General features: G+C 34.1%; 1 protein-coding gene across 1 annotated transcript in view; it reads right to left on the bottom strand.

Annotated features, from left to right (window-relative positions):
• Positions 1–1,453: 1,453 nt before the first annotated feature.
• The window catches only part of Secisbp2l (SECIS binding protein 2 like), a 45,711-nt gene continuing 29,640 nt past the window's right edge, over positions 1,454–17,524 (bottom strand). Inside the window, exons 14-18 of the mRNA XM_047539875.1 lie at positions 16,032–16,194; positions 13,399–13,619; positions 12,423–12,577; positions 8,710–8,929; positions 1,454–5,248 (exon numbers count right to left, since the gene is read on the bottom strand). Of these exons, the coding sequence (XP_047395831.1) occupies positions 4,566–5,248; positions 8,710–8,929; positions 12,423–12,577; positions 13,399–13,619; positions 16,032–16,194 (1,442 nt within the window). The 3' untranslated portion in view covers positions 1,454–4,565. The remainder of the gene's footprint in view (positions 5,249–8,709; positions 8,930–12,422; positions 12,578–13,398; positions 13,620–16,031; positions 16,195–17,524) is intronic.

Raw genomic sequence — 17,524 nt, 5'->3', positions numbered from 1 at the left:
TGATATTCAGATGCTGACTCACAATAGGCGGGGTGGGGGTGGGGGAGAAGAGTAGTGTTTCACCTGATCGGACAGGGGAAAATGGAGGGAAGAAGGAAAGGATGGGAATGGGAAAGACAGGGAAATGAATCAGACACACATAACATTCCTATGTTCATATGTGAATATATGACCTGTGTAACTCCATATCATGTACAGCCACAAGAATAGGAGGTTACACTCCATGTATGTATATGTCAAAATACATTCTACTGTCATGTATAACTGAAAATAAGGAAATTTCTGATACATTGATGATGTACCCCTCCTTTGTGATCAACAAAATTTTCATAAAAGAAATGAAGTTTAAGTGTCTTACTGTTTTTAATAGAGAAGACTCTAATCTTTCAGATTCCCTGCATTTCATTGTGACAGTGGCAATGTCTGGGAGTGCTCTAGGTAAAGTGACAGGTAAGGGCCAATAAATCCAGTCTCCAAAGCAATCAGTTCATTCCTGTTTCACACTGAGTGGACACCTAAAGAAGGTGAAGGAGTATGCTCAGTTTGGACATCCTCAGCACTTTGTGCCGAGACACAACAAAGTGGTGATTAAAATCAAGCACTCTGGAATGGAATTTAGTTTCCAGTTCTGCTACTGACCAGCTGTGGGATCCTGGACAAGTTAGTGTCAACATGACTGTTTCACCACCTGAAAAGTGAGAAGCAGTAATGGCATCTACCTTACAGGGCTGTTGTGAGGACTAAATATGTTAATATTGGGACTTGGCTTAGAACAGGGTCTGGCACAGAGGAACTCAGAAAAAGGACGACTCTACAGGAGTCTTCTAACAACAAGATGGTCTCTGGTTAGAGGCCTAGGCCCTTGCCATAGCTCACACCAACCATATGGAGATTTTACAATATTCTTTGGCAAACATAGGTGAGTACTGAACATTACCAAGAGCTAAACCTCTTTTTTCACTATTCTACATGTTGGATGAGTATCTATTCTGAAATGATAAGACTACATTTCAATATCATTTTATTAGTACAGAAGAACCCCCACTAGAATTTACATAGTGCAAAAAAGCTGTTATTACCCCCAACATAACAATTATTCTTCATACAGCAAAAGAGCAAGATGAAAATCCCTTCATGTTATAATTCAACTAATGTTGCTAGTTTTTATTAGAGCATTACAATTAAGACATTAAATTATAAACTCATATGGTATATCTGGAAATTAAATTACAAAATAATACACATACTTTAAAGATGTGATGTGCCAACAAATTTTAAATTTTTATCATTAAGATTTAGGTTTCAGTTTCAGATTAGAAAAAGTTTGGTTGATTTTGTGGTGTGTATAGTAAAGGTTGAAAGGACAAGGGAAGAAGAAGAAGATAAATAAATTACTTGACAGAAAAATTTTTTTAAACCAAAAGAAGATAATTAAGTTTTTAGCAGATTAATATTCTATCCTGTTGGCACAACATACAGAAAATACTTATATGATGAGTTCTTTTTTTTTTTTTTAAAGCCAACGGCAGCTTTACAAACAGTAATACTTCTTTATACATATATTAAAGTAACAATGTGTTACGGTTTAGCAGTTTTATGTTAAGAGTTGAAAATTAATGTAGAGATCACTACTCATTTGCACATTATAATTCCCACCCCACCCACCTCCCCCAGTTCATTAAGAAATCAAACAAGTACATTATTTGGATATTAATTTATCAATATTTAAACTATGTGAATTCCTTTTGACTAATTCTTTTCCAAATACTGGAAGCATATAAAATACCATCTCTGCAAAAATGACCTCCAGTCAAAGCCTGTAAAAACTTTTCAATATAACACACATTATTTTTCCATGTTTAGTCAAAAGAAATATATTACATCATTTACAAACATATTTAAACCAAAAAATTAAGCTAATATGAACATTTGTCTTTTGAGAAGTAATCTTCACAGCAAACAAATCTACTGAAGCAGAAATCTAATTTGGGGAGTGTAATTCATACCGTAATTGATATACCTATGTACTGAAATAGAAATCTAACATTACGAATTGCCAGTAAAACAACTATACACTAAGAAAAAAATCACCACGTTTTTACTTCTTGTGCTGATGAACCCTTACTCTTACCAAGAGATCTCTTTTTGGGTCTCCAAAGAGTGAACCACACAACTTCCAAAAATAAAACTTTTATATTTCTCATACCTCACCCAAAGCCTATAGTTCAATATACACAAATTCCAAAATTTAACTAAAGAAACAAATTATAAAGACATCATTAATACATATTTAAGTATACTCTCAACATAATAGCATTTTCTTTAATAAATCTTGGGTTGTCCTCTAGAAGTGACCTGTCTCATATAAAAAAGGCTATGGTCCCTTGGTTTTGCTGGCAGAAGAGGTACTGCATGCGTGAGAGCATTTATCAAACATAATCAAATACTTCCAAAGTCTATAGCAAAATTAAATTATTGGTGTTTTGAAGATTTCCCCAACTTCTCTTTTGATACAAATGTCAAAAATCTAAAATGGTGATTCATGTTCAGAAGAGATACAAAATATAAGAAACCTTTGAAAAGCCATTACCTCAAGATCAAGAGTTATCTGAATCACTGACATGGAGTAAAGGAAATTAACACCATAAAAAGTATGTAAAGTTTTTCAATTCACTTTTAAGACTGTCAGTAGTTCAAAACCTCTATCATTTCTTTAAACAAACTAACACTTCCAAATGTGTAGAGACAGTAAGATCTGCCACATATAAATCCATGATAACTATTTCAGAGGCTTCATTCCTTACATGCTGTGTTCCTTTAAGTATTGGATAATTAGTGCCTAGGAAGTCTACACTGGAGAACAGTGCTGACAGGACAGCATAATAATGTCTCCATTTAGAACACTAATAAAGCTGACAGACTGACGTTTTCTATACAGCAACGCTCCTAAACTTTCCTAAGTCACAAGTACTATATTACCAACCAAGAATCTAATCTCTCCAGTAATTAAGTGCCAGCATCATAAAACATCAAAATTAGCACAGTAGTCCCAATAAGTTCAGTAAAGAATCTGCCCAACTCTTCTCTTCTGCCTCTGTGAGGCAATACCCTGCCCCATATAATCAGGGCAAGGAAATAACACTCCCTCCTCAATTTTGCATCTGCTTATGGGAGCTTATAAGTGGAAAGCTGATCAAGCACATGCATGTTGGTCAGCTGGAGATGGAGGAGGTGGTAGAGGGAAGACAGAGAAATGGATAATTTGTAATTTTCTTACCATTTCATAAACTTGTAGATATCACTAAAGTTCAGGTGATGATGGGCTAGCAAATAAAACATTAAGCTCAGTAAGTTTAATTTCTCCCAAGCAAGTACACACACTCTTAGAGAAGGGCAGAGATAAATAATAGTGAATAAAAAATACCTGTATATAAGTCATCTAATAGGTTCAGCACAATTAGAACAACTTTCTCTGTTCTTCTAAAACTTCCTCTTCTGAGCCTTGATTATTAGGATACATGTTATGAATTGTGCAAAATTCCTTTTCCTTTCAGTAACTATGGTGGTTGCTATGTGGAAGGTTCTCAAGGCTAGGCTTGAAATGTATATTTAAAAAAAGATGAAATGGTTTTGCACTCAGGACAAGTTTGAATGCCCAATCAAATCCATATCTCAAATCAAGAGTGTCCTGAACCAGAAGCATGCAAGAGAACATACCAGAATAGACTTTTCAGGATAGCTTACATGTAAGTGCTGCAGTCATACAATCAGTTACAGTTATTCACCTGTCAAAATTTGTCTAACTTTATGTAAATAAGACTATGTACAAAAGCATTCCTGAGGTAAGTAAGAAGCAAATACAAGATAGAACCTGACAGGTCCTATCATGGGTGACTGTTCACTATCATAAATGACATTTATCATTTTCTACAAATGAGGCCAGCCAGTTCTAATCTATCTGAGTGGCGCCACTGCTAAATTCTGGAGGCTCTGTTTTAGCCCATCCCTTTAATGGATTATAATGACCAGTGACCTCTAAAGTAAGCATTTGTGGGTCAAATGATAGCTTCATCAATTTTTTAATGTATACATTTTGTGGACTTGTTAACTTCAGTCTTTAAGTTTGAGTCTAACTTCACCTCTTTTTTTTTTTTTTTTTTTTTTAAACTTTTTAATCAGACATATTGAGTAAAGGAGTTGTAGTCATGAAACAAACATTGGCAACCGCTTTTATCCTTAGAACTTTCATCTTAAGCTTTCAAAATGACCTTAAATAGGCATTTTTAATTTATTTTCTTTAAAACTTGGTTGTCTTTTTTTTAAAATCATTTTTCATTATAAAATAAGGTGAAACAGATCTGAATTTTCTGCACAGTCCTTAGAAATACACTTTGATGCTAATTAAAAGTTAAGCTATAGATCATAATGAACACATAAAAGCTACAAAAATATTTGTTGGGTATTAAACACATATAACTACTAGACAGTGCTAAATGTTGAGATGAAGCATAAAAGGTAATGGCTGCAACCCTTACATGGCTGGGAGATAGCTGACATTTCCTGAGTTATATATTTTGGGGTGTAGAATTAGAATCAGACTGTTCTTTGTTCATGGAGCTGCAGTTGCTGGACTTCTCCTGCTCAGGATTGGCTTGTTGGTCAGGAGTCCATGCTTCATTGTCCATCCCTGGCTCCAACATTTCAGATGCTTCTGCTTCCTCTTCTCCACCTAGCTCTACATTGTCTTCCTCAGAACCATTAAGGGTTTTTCCAAGCTGAAGGGTTTCCATAGTTCTCTGGGTCTCTGAGACCCATGACTCAATTCTACTATTAAGCTGCACTTCTACTGATATGGGTTCTTGAGTATAATCTTCCTCCTCTTCCTCATCTTCATCATCCTCTTCTTCAAGCATGCCAGGTACAAGAGTGCTGGTGGTGCTGGTGATAGAGGAATTTAAAAGATCTCGGCAACTGCCATCCAAAGAGCCTGTCTCTGTACTCTGTTGTGAGGCCCATTCCAGGTCATCTGGCTTCACTTCCTCTTTATCGCCTGCTGTAGATTTCCCAGGATCTGTAGCTGAGGTAGTACTGCCTGCAGACACTAATGATGGTTGCTTACCAACATGAGTTGTGTCAAGTGGAAGTTTAATGGGTTTTTCAGAACTGCTGTGCTTACAGGAAACCTCTCTCTCATTTTCTGATGTTTCCAGTCCATCTGAAGTTTCCACCATGTTTCTCCAATTTGTTTCTACAAATAGCAAACAGATTTTTAAAAGCTAAAATACTGTTTCAAAATCATGGAGCCTAAAAATGCAAAAAGAGTGCAAACAAAATACTGAAATTTGTTGTCTTCAGAAACTGACTGAAAAACTATAAATTAAAGCAAAAGCTCTTACACCAATAGGAACCCACTGACATTCATATATAAAATCCATATATTCATAAAAATCAATGGATTATCTAAAGTTTTTTTTTTTTTTTTTCTTTTCTTTTTGAAGGGGGCAGTTGGCAGGTTAGGGTTGTACTGAGCTCAAGTACTCACAACTTACAGATGGCAGAACCAAGATATCCAGCAAAAATATTCTGATTTCATGAGTTTATACCACATTTGGTCAGCAAGTTACTAAAATATTTTGGGGGATGTATTTCCATTTATAAGCAATGAATCTGTCCTTGCATTCCTAATATTTCTGAAGATTTATTTAATAATATATGTAGCTGGGCTTATACAGTGCTTCTGGAGTGCCAAAAATGTTATCATACAATATAGTTATCATACAATATCATACAATCTAAATTATTTTTAGTATCAGGAAATCAGTATAGAGCAAAAAATGTTCCAGGAATCAGTAGATAAAACACAGTTCTCCCATCCCTCTATTTTATTATTTAAATTAAAATATTTAATTACACTCCAATTCTGGCTTATATTTTATAGGTATATTTTCATCAAGTTGTAGTGAAATAAGAAACCAACTCATATTAATGTATTCAATAAGATTATCATCCATGGACTATACATTCATATAGACATATTTGTGACACTTTGAGTCAGGTACATGGTTTATAAAAAAAAAATGGCTTTCCTGTTAACTACTTCAATATAAGAACAAGTCCTTCCCATTTTTACAAATGAAAACAAAATTTTCTCCTATATTCTCATTCTCAGCTAATCTTGAAGCTGAAGAAACCTCACACTAATCCTTGTCTTCTTTCTCCCTTAGTATACACCTTCATTCCCCTGAACTCATCCTGTCACTACAAGCTCAAAAATTACTTAATTTGATCACTACTGCCTTAGCTCATGTCTTATATCTTCCTAACTGGTTCTGTGAATTGATTCTATCATCATCTAACTGGTTTTCCATCACCCTACGACAGGATTCAAATCCCTCAGCTTGGCACAGCCAAGTCCTTTGTAATCTGACCCTGTTATGGTTTGGATGTAAGTTATCCCCCAAAGTTCATGTGTGAGACCATGCAAAGTTTAGAGGAGAAATGACTGGGTTTTGAGAGTCTTAACCCAATCAATGAATGAATCCCCTGATGGAATTAACTGAGTGGTAACTGAAGGCAGGTAGGGTGTGGCTGGAGGAGGTGGGCATTGGAGCATGTCTTAGGCTTATGTATTTTGTATCTGGCAAGTTACTCTCTCTGCTTCCTGATTATTATATGAGCCACTTCCCTCTGCCACTCTTTTGCCATGATGTTTAGCCTCACCTTGAGCCCTGAGGAAGAAAGCCCGCTGCTATGGACTAAGACCTCTGAAACTGTGAATCCCCAAATAAACTTTTCCTCTTCTAAAGTTGTTCTGGTCAGATCTTTCAGTCACAGCAGCAAAAAAAAGTTGACTAAAACAGACCCTTATCTATATTTCCAGTCCCATTTCATCCTGACCCCAGCCATGCATGTCATCCTGTATCACTGGATTCTCAATGCTACCTGAAGTTATAGCATAAGCTATGCTTTAGTATACAATGTTCTTTCTGTTCAATTCGTGTTTTCTTTTACCCCTCAGATTCTTTCTCATCCTTGATAACCACCCCAAATGTCAGTTCCTTTGTGAGGCATTCACTAACCTGAACTCCCACAATTTTTACACAGTTCAAAAAGCATTTGTTCTGTTTGCTGTTCCACCATCAATCCTCCTTACTCCCACTCCCATGCCCCTATGGTTGCCATGTACTAAGTACTGGTGGTGGGGAGACTTAAAATGAAAAAGTTCACATATATGTTTAGTTATGCAAAAAAACTGTAAAGGCATTATATTTCTTAAAATTTTAGGGCATATTTACATTTCCTTCAAGCAATTTTTTCCTAAAGAGAAATTTGAGGTTCAGAGATTAGTTGAGTATACCTAAATCCCCTAGGCAGAGGGTGAAAAACCAAGTTTTCAATCTTTGAACAGTTTAAATCTGATACTAAATCTGAGAGTTTCTTTTCATGCTGTTTTTCACCATACATCCTCACATGAAGATTATTTATCAATCTGTTCATTAGCCCAAACCCTTTGCTTTATAGATTTATTTTGCAAACTGCTTTTGAGATCTAGTCTTTTACTAAATATAGATAGAGAGAAGAGTGAACTTATTTAATTCATTTTATTTTCAACTAACTATCATCCAGCAAAAGAAACATGGCTCCCTTTGGCCAGGGACATTTGTCCATGACCAACAGTTTCCTAAAGGCTGAAAACAACTTGCTAATTGCCTCTGGCCTGGATATTTATCAAAGGCATTTATAACACTTAGCTACAATCACAGACAGGGAGACCAAGGAAGGGACTATGGGAAGAAAATGGGAACTCAGATGTCTATATATTAAATTTTAGGTGGTTAACAAGCTATTTGATAAATTCCCAGATAAGATTAACATGAGAAAAGAAAAGAAGAACAAGATGCCAAAAGGAAGGAGGGTGTTATTTTAAAAAAAGAGAGAAAGAAAAAGCAAGATATGGGAGATGAATCAGAAACTAGTTCAAGGAAGAGAAGTTAGAGCGTTCAAAGTATTACAGAAACAAGGCAAAGATATTACTAAAATGTAGACTGTAGTAAATAATGTTAAACATTAAACACAAATACCATGGGTCTGTATTTCTTTTTTACCTCAATCAGATTAAACTCAAAGTAAATGTCATATGTCTAGGTTTTATAAGATTAGACTCAGTAGTATTCAGTTCTTTAGTTTACTTAGTAAATACAGAATTTCAATAAGTGAGTATAAATTATTAGAATAAAACTTCCTAATATTTACTTAGTGATAGGTCACATGTATGGTACATTCTGCTTTCAAGATCCACCTTGGCTATTTTAAGTTTTTGGAACTGTGATTAAATTCCAGGGTCTCATAGAAAGTTTGTCACAAAAATTCTCTTGGTTTTTAACCCATTATGTCCCACTGTTCTATACAGAATTGAAAACTTGGAATTTTATGGGTTAGTGGAATGTTTGATACAATTTTTTAAGCCAAAATTTCAAGCAAAATTTGGATAATCAAAAATAAAGGTGGGCTGTGGTTGTAGCTCAGTGGTAGAGTGCATGCCTAGCATGTGTGAGGTACTGGGTTTGATTCTCAGCACCACATAAAAATTTTAAAAAAGTTATAAAAATAAAGGTAAGAACAGAAGGTAGAATGGAAAGTTACGCACAAAATTATTTTAATTAAATTATTTCAAAGTTTAAGTCATTCAAATGGTATGCAACAACTTACCATATTCCTTTTCATTTACTTCAGAGATAGGTTCAGAAATAACACTGCAAAAAGAAATAGCACTTGCTGCAGAGGGGTTCCGAGAATGCCCCATGTGGTGTGGTACCTTTTTCACATTTTTTAAGGCTTCTTCAGCCTGTTCTTGTTCCATTGCTGCAACCATATCTTTATATGCTTTCCTGGCTTCCTCAGTGAGTTCTACTAATTTATTAAACAGGCTCTAGAAAGAAATAAAGATTCTTTTAATCCTTAAAGATTCAAATTAGTCAATTTTTTTATTATACTTTTTATTTCTACTTTCAGCAATAAATATCTTTTTATTTTAGGATCAGATACACTTTCAATCAGGACAAAATCTGAATGGTATGCAAACCACAGAACCATACAACTCTGAAGAAATTCCTTGATTCTAACACTAGCCACCAATTGTGATACATATTTAAAGTTCTTCCAAAGTTTATCAATTCAACAACAACAAAACAAGTTAAATGCAGTTCATTTCGTGTCTTGTCTGGCATCACAGAGACTACAAAGACTGGAAAACCAACTTTGCTTTAGTGGAACCTTCTATGTGGCTGTAAAAAGACAAGAGACAGCTGTAATTCAAGGCATGATAGCTTAAATGCCTTGAGAGGTACAACATGTTGTGGCTTTTAGGTGAGACATCAGCTCTAACTGCTGGAATTCATGAAGGAAGATGACATCTGATATCTACACATTTTTGAGGGGTAAAGATAGGGCATTCTTAGCTAAACAAACAAAATCATAAATAAGGGTAGAGACATAAAAAAAGTAGGGGGCTTATTTGGAGAGCAATGAGGAATCATACATGGATTAGGAAATAAGGGATGACTATATGCAGGCAGACATTTACAGACAGATGTAGAAGACGGCAGTCTCCACATGAATTAAAAATTCCCAATAATTTCACTTGTTGGAAGAACATGAAGAAGACCAAAAGGAAGTCAGCCAGGGTTTTGAAAATGATAAAAATATGACTCTTACAAAAGAGGTAAGCACGATTATTGAGTCAAAGGCAAATTATAAAAGCAGTATACCCGGCTGGACTAAGTTTATGATTATGAATAAAAATGAATAACAAAACTTCCCATATTTTCCTTAATCTAGCTGGATTACAGTTAAATTTATAATTATGAATAAAAACTAACAACAACAAAAACACCACCAGAATATAGAACCTGAATGTAGAACATCAAGCTAAATAATTGAATTTCCTATACCAGTGAACAAAAGTTGGTATGAATAGAATAATTCCAGTGAAATGGCAGGTACAAAGAACATACTTGAATTTTAATAAAATGGCAAATAACACAGTACTAAAGTTATACTTCAGTAACTGTATATAATGATGTTCAAAGAAAACTCAAGTGTCTATAGCCACGAGCAGGACAACTTCCAGTGGTTCCTATGCCATATAACACAATAACCTATTCCTGTTAAATGTCTTGATTTAGTAGCACAACAAAACATACTCACAATATTAAATACAGAATTTCAACTGGTAAACACGATCTGGATATTTATAAGAATATGTTTAATTTTACATAAAATTATACTTTCAGACATGAAGGAAAAGTATTCCAAGATTCTTTTTCTTCTTATCATGGTACTGGTCCTTTAAGTATAATAAACCTTAACAAGATAAAAGCATGACAAAAGGTACCACATTACTGTGCAACTAAAATGTCCAAAAATTAACTTCAAGAAAGAAAATGTAGCTAGGCCTGCTACTTGGAGGCTAAGGCAGAAGGATCACAAGTTCAAAGGCACCCTGGGTAATTTAGGAAGACTTTATCTCAAAAATTTAAAAAGGGTTGGTGATGTACCTTTGTGGTAGAGCACTTTCCTAGCATAGGTAAAGCTCTGGGTTTATTCCCCAGCACCCCCAAAATAGAAAAAATGTTAAGTACCATGCTTTTTAAACTATTTAAAGGAGTAGGTGCAATAAACAATGTTACTAATTGTGCTGCTTTTTGAAGAAGGCAGGTGCTAACAACTAGCAGTATTAAGACTTTGTTTTTAAAAAGGAAGATGATTAAAACAGCCTCTATGTGTAACATGCAACAGACATGACAAATATTTGTGCAGTGTTTAACAAATAATGCATTTAGAGTGCAACCAATAACAAGAAAATAGGCAAAAAGATAAATGATTTTGAGATTCATATTGGTTTTACACATAAAAAGATTATTAGGAATAAAAGAATATAAGGAAAGAGAAGAAAAACTAAGGAGAGTAGCTAGGAACGTGGAATGAAAGTATTAAATGTGAGAGTAAGGACAAGAAGTTAAATCAAAGGTTTTATCAGATGATAAAAATAACTTACATAACATTACCACTTAAATAACATTACCACAAATGGATATACTTGACAATATACTAATATTTTTTAAAAATTTCTTTTAAGAAACTTGGTTTAAATAATAATTTACCTACCTTAATATTATAGAGGACAAGTAAAAAAATGTGCAAAGCTGACAAATATTTTATAATATAAAATTATATAAGTTAACACACATAATTCATGAAGAAGCTGATACAATTAAAAAAAAATCCACTTTTCTGAATCCTGACCCTATTCCTATTTGATAAACTCTAACAGTGAATTTAAAAAGAGGACATTTTTATCAAATATCTATATGTGACCCTTCTTTTTTGGCACCCAAATTCCCACATATAGTTTAATAGAGCAGATAACATCTATCACAATTCATTCAACAAACATTTGTCACCTGTTCATGCTCCCTTGTGTGAAAGGTATCAGGCACACAAAGACAAGGGGCCTATCGGCCTTCAAAGAAGTCAGTGAAAGAGAAAGAAACACACATAAACTATAGCAAAGCAATGTGATAAGCTATAAATGAGAAAAGCAAGGGCAATTGTGAGAGCACAAATTATATTCATAAAAAGTGGGTGGGTAGATAATTTTGAGGGCAATGGAAAAGAAACTTAATGGATGGGGGAATGGGATGTATGCAAACATAGTGAAAAGACAGGGAGAGACACTTAAATATATAAAAATAGTATGGTTGGCAAGAGAAAATGATCTGCTCATGATATCACAAATTACTTAAGAGTCAACTCCACTAAAAAAAAAGTCTTAAAATGCCATTAGTTGACAAGCATTTTCTAAACTAATAACCTTCATTTTATCAGTTGTATTGTAAGCTCTGTATTAGCAAACTGCCAGAGGTGAAGGTATCATGTATGCAGAACTATTCTGACAACTGTTTTAGGTATTTCATTTTATTTTTTTTAAGGTATTTCATTTTCTAAAGGAAAATTCCTTCAATTAAAGGATTCTTTTCTTCTAACTCCTAGTATACAAAATATAGTCATTATAGAGTCTGAAGAAATTATTTCACATTGCATAATACTGGATATCTTCAACTAGCAGTTAAATAAACTATCAAGTACTAAACAGCTGAGTTCAAAATTTAAAAAAAAAAACATCTTGGCAAAAGAGAAACTAAAATCTTCTCAAACTATTGTGAGTTTAACCTACATAAATGTTTTCACTGCTTTCAAAGGAAAACGTAATATTTAAGAATTTCCACTTATTCTTTAAGAGTCATCAACTCACTCCCCTTTAAATGTTTAAACATAACTCAGGTATGTGTCCACAGAAAATGTACGATCTGGGGGTTGTGGGGATTGGAAGGAACAAGAGAGTGTGTTGCCCAAATTCCTACCTCAGCACCAAAGTAGTTGAAGATTCCCACTACACTAACAGGAACCAGCTTGTTCACACAGCGTCCTAGAGCTTTTCTTCCAAGAGCAAACACGAAAGGAATTTCTTGTTCCCGTGCCATAGCTATGACATTGTAGAGAGCCTCATCCAGTCCACCTATGAAAATCAACACATAGGGAGGTATTAATTTAGTTATTTCCTAAATGGAGCTAATCTAGCACCCAACAGTTAAAGCATAAAACATGGAGCAAAGGATTCTATGAAAATTCTCATAGCACTTACACTGTTACACACATTATCCTATTTGAGTTTATATTACGTATGGGTACATGTATATTTTAAATACACACACACACACACACACACACACACACACAATTTTCTTTCTCACCAATTAAATTCTAAATTCCTTCAAACCCAGTATTTTTGTCTCTTCATACAGATTAGCAGAGCAAGAATGAAATTTCAATTTCACAGACATTTATAATGAAGAAATTATTTAAAATTGTTAATAGTGGCTAACCCCTTTATTCAATCTTTCAGTTCAAGTAATGACCTATCACAATGCAGTGAGACAGATAACATATTATTGATTTTATTGGTTTTTCTATCCTATGTATGCATTTGCTACCACTGCTACCTGACAGATGTGTCTACTCCAATCTAAAGTAGCTCCTCCATCAAAAAAGGACAAGTAAGGATGCATGACAAGGCACAATACACTTTGACTAGTCTCCACTCTGATCACAACAGTGGGGACACTTAGTATCTCCCCTTACCACTATTCATACATGGGGATTTCCTTTATAACCCAATTCCAATTATCCTAGTTAATTTTAGTCACTGAAATATTTCATTCTATTCTCATGCTCAATGTTTTGTTTTATATTATGCTTTACGAGAAAGACTAATGTTTAAAAAACCCTACAATTATACCAAATAAATATCAAAACACTTCAAAATCTAAGTGTAGATACCTTTTGACTGTATTTTTTCACAGTTTGGAGATATTATAACACACTTGATCTTATTTAACTTCATATGTTTGGTGACCTCCCTTAGACCCATAACCAGCCGTCTTCGTGCTTTTGCTCTTACAGGATCCTTTTGGTAGATGCGTTCCTGAAAACTGACAAGTTCTTGGAGAAGAAGGGTCACACATTCATCAATCTCTTTACAAAGAACCTGATTACAATACCTATAAAGGAAAGACAAACAAACATAAAAAACAATAGGAACTGCATCCTATTTTTCTGTAATTAAAAAATATATTAGGAAAACATCTTTAAGAAACTACATTCAATAAAAGGTTTTCATGAAAAGTCAAGTCTTTAAAACTTTTAAATCCTTAGCTGGACATGGTAGTGCATACTTGTAATCTCAGTGACTTGGGAGGCTGAGGCAGGGGGATTACAAATTGGAGACCAGATTTAGCAACTTAGCAAAACCCTGTTCAAAAATAGGAATTGGGGGCTGAGGATGTAGTTCAGTGATAAATCATCCCTGGGTTTAATCTCCAGTACCATTAAATAAATAAATAAATAAAGCCTCTAAATCCCTCAGTCAACTAGAAACAAGAGTGATATAGACTGTCTTTGATACTGAATTTCAACAAACTGGCTTTTAGTGAAGGATAGGTTCATAACCTCTATGAAGTACTATATGAACTCCAATTATTAAATTCCTAAAGATACAAATCAAATGTTAGCTTGCCATGAGGTGAAAACAGATGAAATATTTCTAGTAAAGAGATACAAAGTTATTTCAGTCCAGTGAATACTACAGGTGCTTCCACAAGGAAAAAATAAATCTAACTTTTAAATGAATGTCTTAACAATTTATCCTGAGTTTGGATTAAGTCTTTGGGTATTTCTCAACCACAAAAATGAGTCAGGTGAGATGACCTTCATGGCCTTGTTAGCTCTGAAAATCTACAACTATGGAGAATGAACTCAATAGTTAAACTGAGGTCAAAATCAAAGAGGCCTTGAGGTAGAAGTCATATACCTTTATATCAGACAAAGCAACTGAATGAGGCTCTTTGTGAGATCATGTATGGTTATCATATGGAAAACAGGAAAAAATGTAATGTCACTATAGTACTTAACTTCTAGGATAAGAAAATCATCCAAGCATATTTTTTATATACCCTTTCCATCTTTTCTAGTTCTCATCCCTCATCTCTACTATAAGCAGGCATTTAACAATGAGAATTGGTATAAATTCTAATCTAGTAATGACTAGGCAAGGAAAATAGAAGACTTCTATTTTAAAGTTATACAGTGGAAAAATTCAGGCCTGCCCTTCTTTAGTGGAAAAAAAATTTTTTTGTGTGTTGGGAATTTTATGATGTATGTAAAAAATGTTTAAGTAAATACGACATTACTTCAGAAGAGAAAACTGGACACACTGTAGGAAGATTAAATGTCATAAAATATTCAAAATTAAAGAGACAATTGAATAGAATATTGAAAATGCAATTTTCTTCATTTGTTTTTTCTTTCAAACTGTTATTTCATACATATGCAACATTTTATTCCCTAAATGGTTCTTTTGCTCCACATCTGTTATTTGACATTTAATTAACTTCTCAAAATATTTGCTCAAAAACAATGGAATAAGAAAAAGGAACAAAACAAACTGATATGGTTTGGCCTCTCAAAGACTATACTTTCAGTCTGGGATTCTTCCATATGCCATCTTTAAAGGAAATTAAGAGGGCTGGGGATGCAGCTTGCTGATAGAGCATTTGCCTACTATGTGTGAAGTCCTGGGTTTGATCCCCAGTACCACAAAAAAATAATTAAATAAATAAAGGCAGTTAAGGTTGTGTAATTCATCTAAGCAAATGTTAAAATCCTAAAATGCTTCACAGCAATAACTGTCAGTTTAAGGTTATTCACAGACAAGGTTATCATTTTGTGATTCACTAAATGTTTCAATTCTAAAACCTATAAATATCTGCTTAAAAACAAATAGCTAGAGCTGGGGTTGTGGCTCAGTGGTAGAGAACTTGCCTAGCATGTGAGAAGCACTGGGTTTGAGTCTCAGCACCACATATAAATACATAAAATAAAGGTCTATCAACAACTAAAAATATATATGTAAAAGAATTTAAAAACAAACAAAGGACAAATAGCTGGTGTTGAATGTGTATCTCAGTGGTAGAGTGCTTGCTCACTATGCACAAGACACAGGGTTCAATTTCCAGCAATGAAAAAAAATAAAATATTAGCTTTATGTAATAGATTAATTTCACATAATAGGGTCCTACAACTTTATTACATATTAAATGAAGAGAGAAATTTTTGAAGGGTTAATAATACATATATAAAATCAAAAACATTTGGTATAAGATGTAAGAGGCCAAGATTCTAGGGTAGAAACATTATTTGATATAAATAGAATATATTTACGGTCAAATCACTCTCCATGAACACTGGCAAGGGAATGCTTCAAATATAGCAAAACTAGCTGTTAAACAAAATTGGAAAAAAATATTTTTGGTGTTTTGCATGCTCAACTCATGGAGTAATAATGACAATACTAAATTCGGAACCACAATAAAGATCCTAAACTATTCAACCTCAGTAAAGAGATAAAAACTTACTCTCTAAATCTTTTGCTATGGATTTTGGTTATTGTTGATGATGCCATTGGACTGCCTATCCCAGAACTGGCAGGAGAGCCTTGTGACACAGGTGTCATGCAGTATGGAGAATTCTGACTTGCTGGAGAAAGTGAAGTATCACTGGGCACGCTCAGTCCAGTATCTGTGGAAATTTCAAATGAGGGAAAATAATTTAGAAACCTCAAATGCTGAAAAGTTCTATACTGCTCTCTACAATCTAGAATGGCAGTTGTCTTTTGGGCTATTTCCTAACTCTCTGCAAGCTAATAAGTTGGGCATTTTTCCTTTCACAAATAAACATTTCTCCTCATATACTACAAAAATTAAATCTTCTCATTATCTATAAAAAATATGCTCTTAAAAATCAAGCCCAGTCTTAAAGTCTCCACAAAAGAAATGAGAGGCCAAATTATCCAAAACATGAATTCTCAGGGGATTTAAATTAAAGAACAAAGATCTGCACCTATTTTCAGATATTACCTATCTCCTACATCTCTACTTGTCCACTATTTCTTAGAAATATTTCTTTCTTTTTGAAGTTCCAATTGTTGCTGGCAATGATAAATTCTATCTCACTCTCTCCATACCCACTCCTGATTCTCTAATGTGGCATTTGCTTCAGTGCTCAGGAAGCCACGTTTTTAGATGCTATCCCTTGACTCTACCATTTCCTTTGTTCGATTATGGCTTCTTCCCTAAATAGCTCAGGAAATGAGTTCATGTTGTACATCCAGTTCAATAATTAACAAAGTTGCACAAATATCTATCTTATCTCCCTATTGGATCATCAGCTCTTTGATAGCAGGACCTGCCCACTATATATCTTCTTTACATTCTCCAACCTCTCTACTCCCACTAGTAAATAAAATATGTGTGGTAGGTATTCAATAAACATTTGCTGCATGAATGGATGGATGAATAACCCTAAACACAAAGGGAGTCATATTAAATTGAGAATAAAGGGAATCCTAACCAAATATGGCCTAGGTGAATAATCCTTGGAAGCAAATTCATTTTTCCAAAAACAAGGAAACCCTGATACTTAATCTGTGTATCAATTAGACTTAAATGTGTGGCAAAATCTTATGTGGTGGGTATTTATTATATGGAACTGAATCTTATTGACTAATTGGGCTCTGCTCTGCAATTCTCTACCCATCACACATAAGTATCAATTTCCTAAAAGCAAGAAAGAAAATCAACAAAAATAACTCAATTAAAAATACCCTCATGAAGAAAAATAACCAAGAGAGTTTCATATATAAAAGAAGAGAAAATGGGGGAAAAATCTGCCACTTCCAGAGGAACCAGTGAGATCTTAATTTTGAGGGTTTATTACAAATTCTAAATGTAAGCCTCAAAAATGTCACAGATTTACTATAATGTTTGTCCCATCCTCCAGCTGTCTCCATCTAAAAGCATCTTCAAAAGAAACCACTCTCAAAATCAAATTTATCCAAAATATGGAGCAC

Source organism: Sciurus carolinensis, chromosome 2 (assembly GCF_902686445.1).
Source record: "Sciurus carolinensis chromosome 2, mSciCar1.2, whole genome shotgun sequence".
In the NCBI taxonomy this organism is placed as follows: domain Eukaryota; kingdom Metazoa; phylum Chordata; class Mammalia; order Rodentia; family Sciuridae; genus Sciurus; species Sciurus carolinensis.
This window is presented reverse-complemented; position numbering and strand designations above follow the sequence as displayed.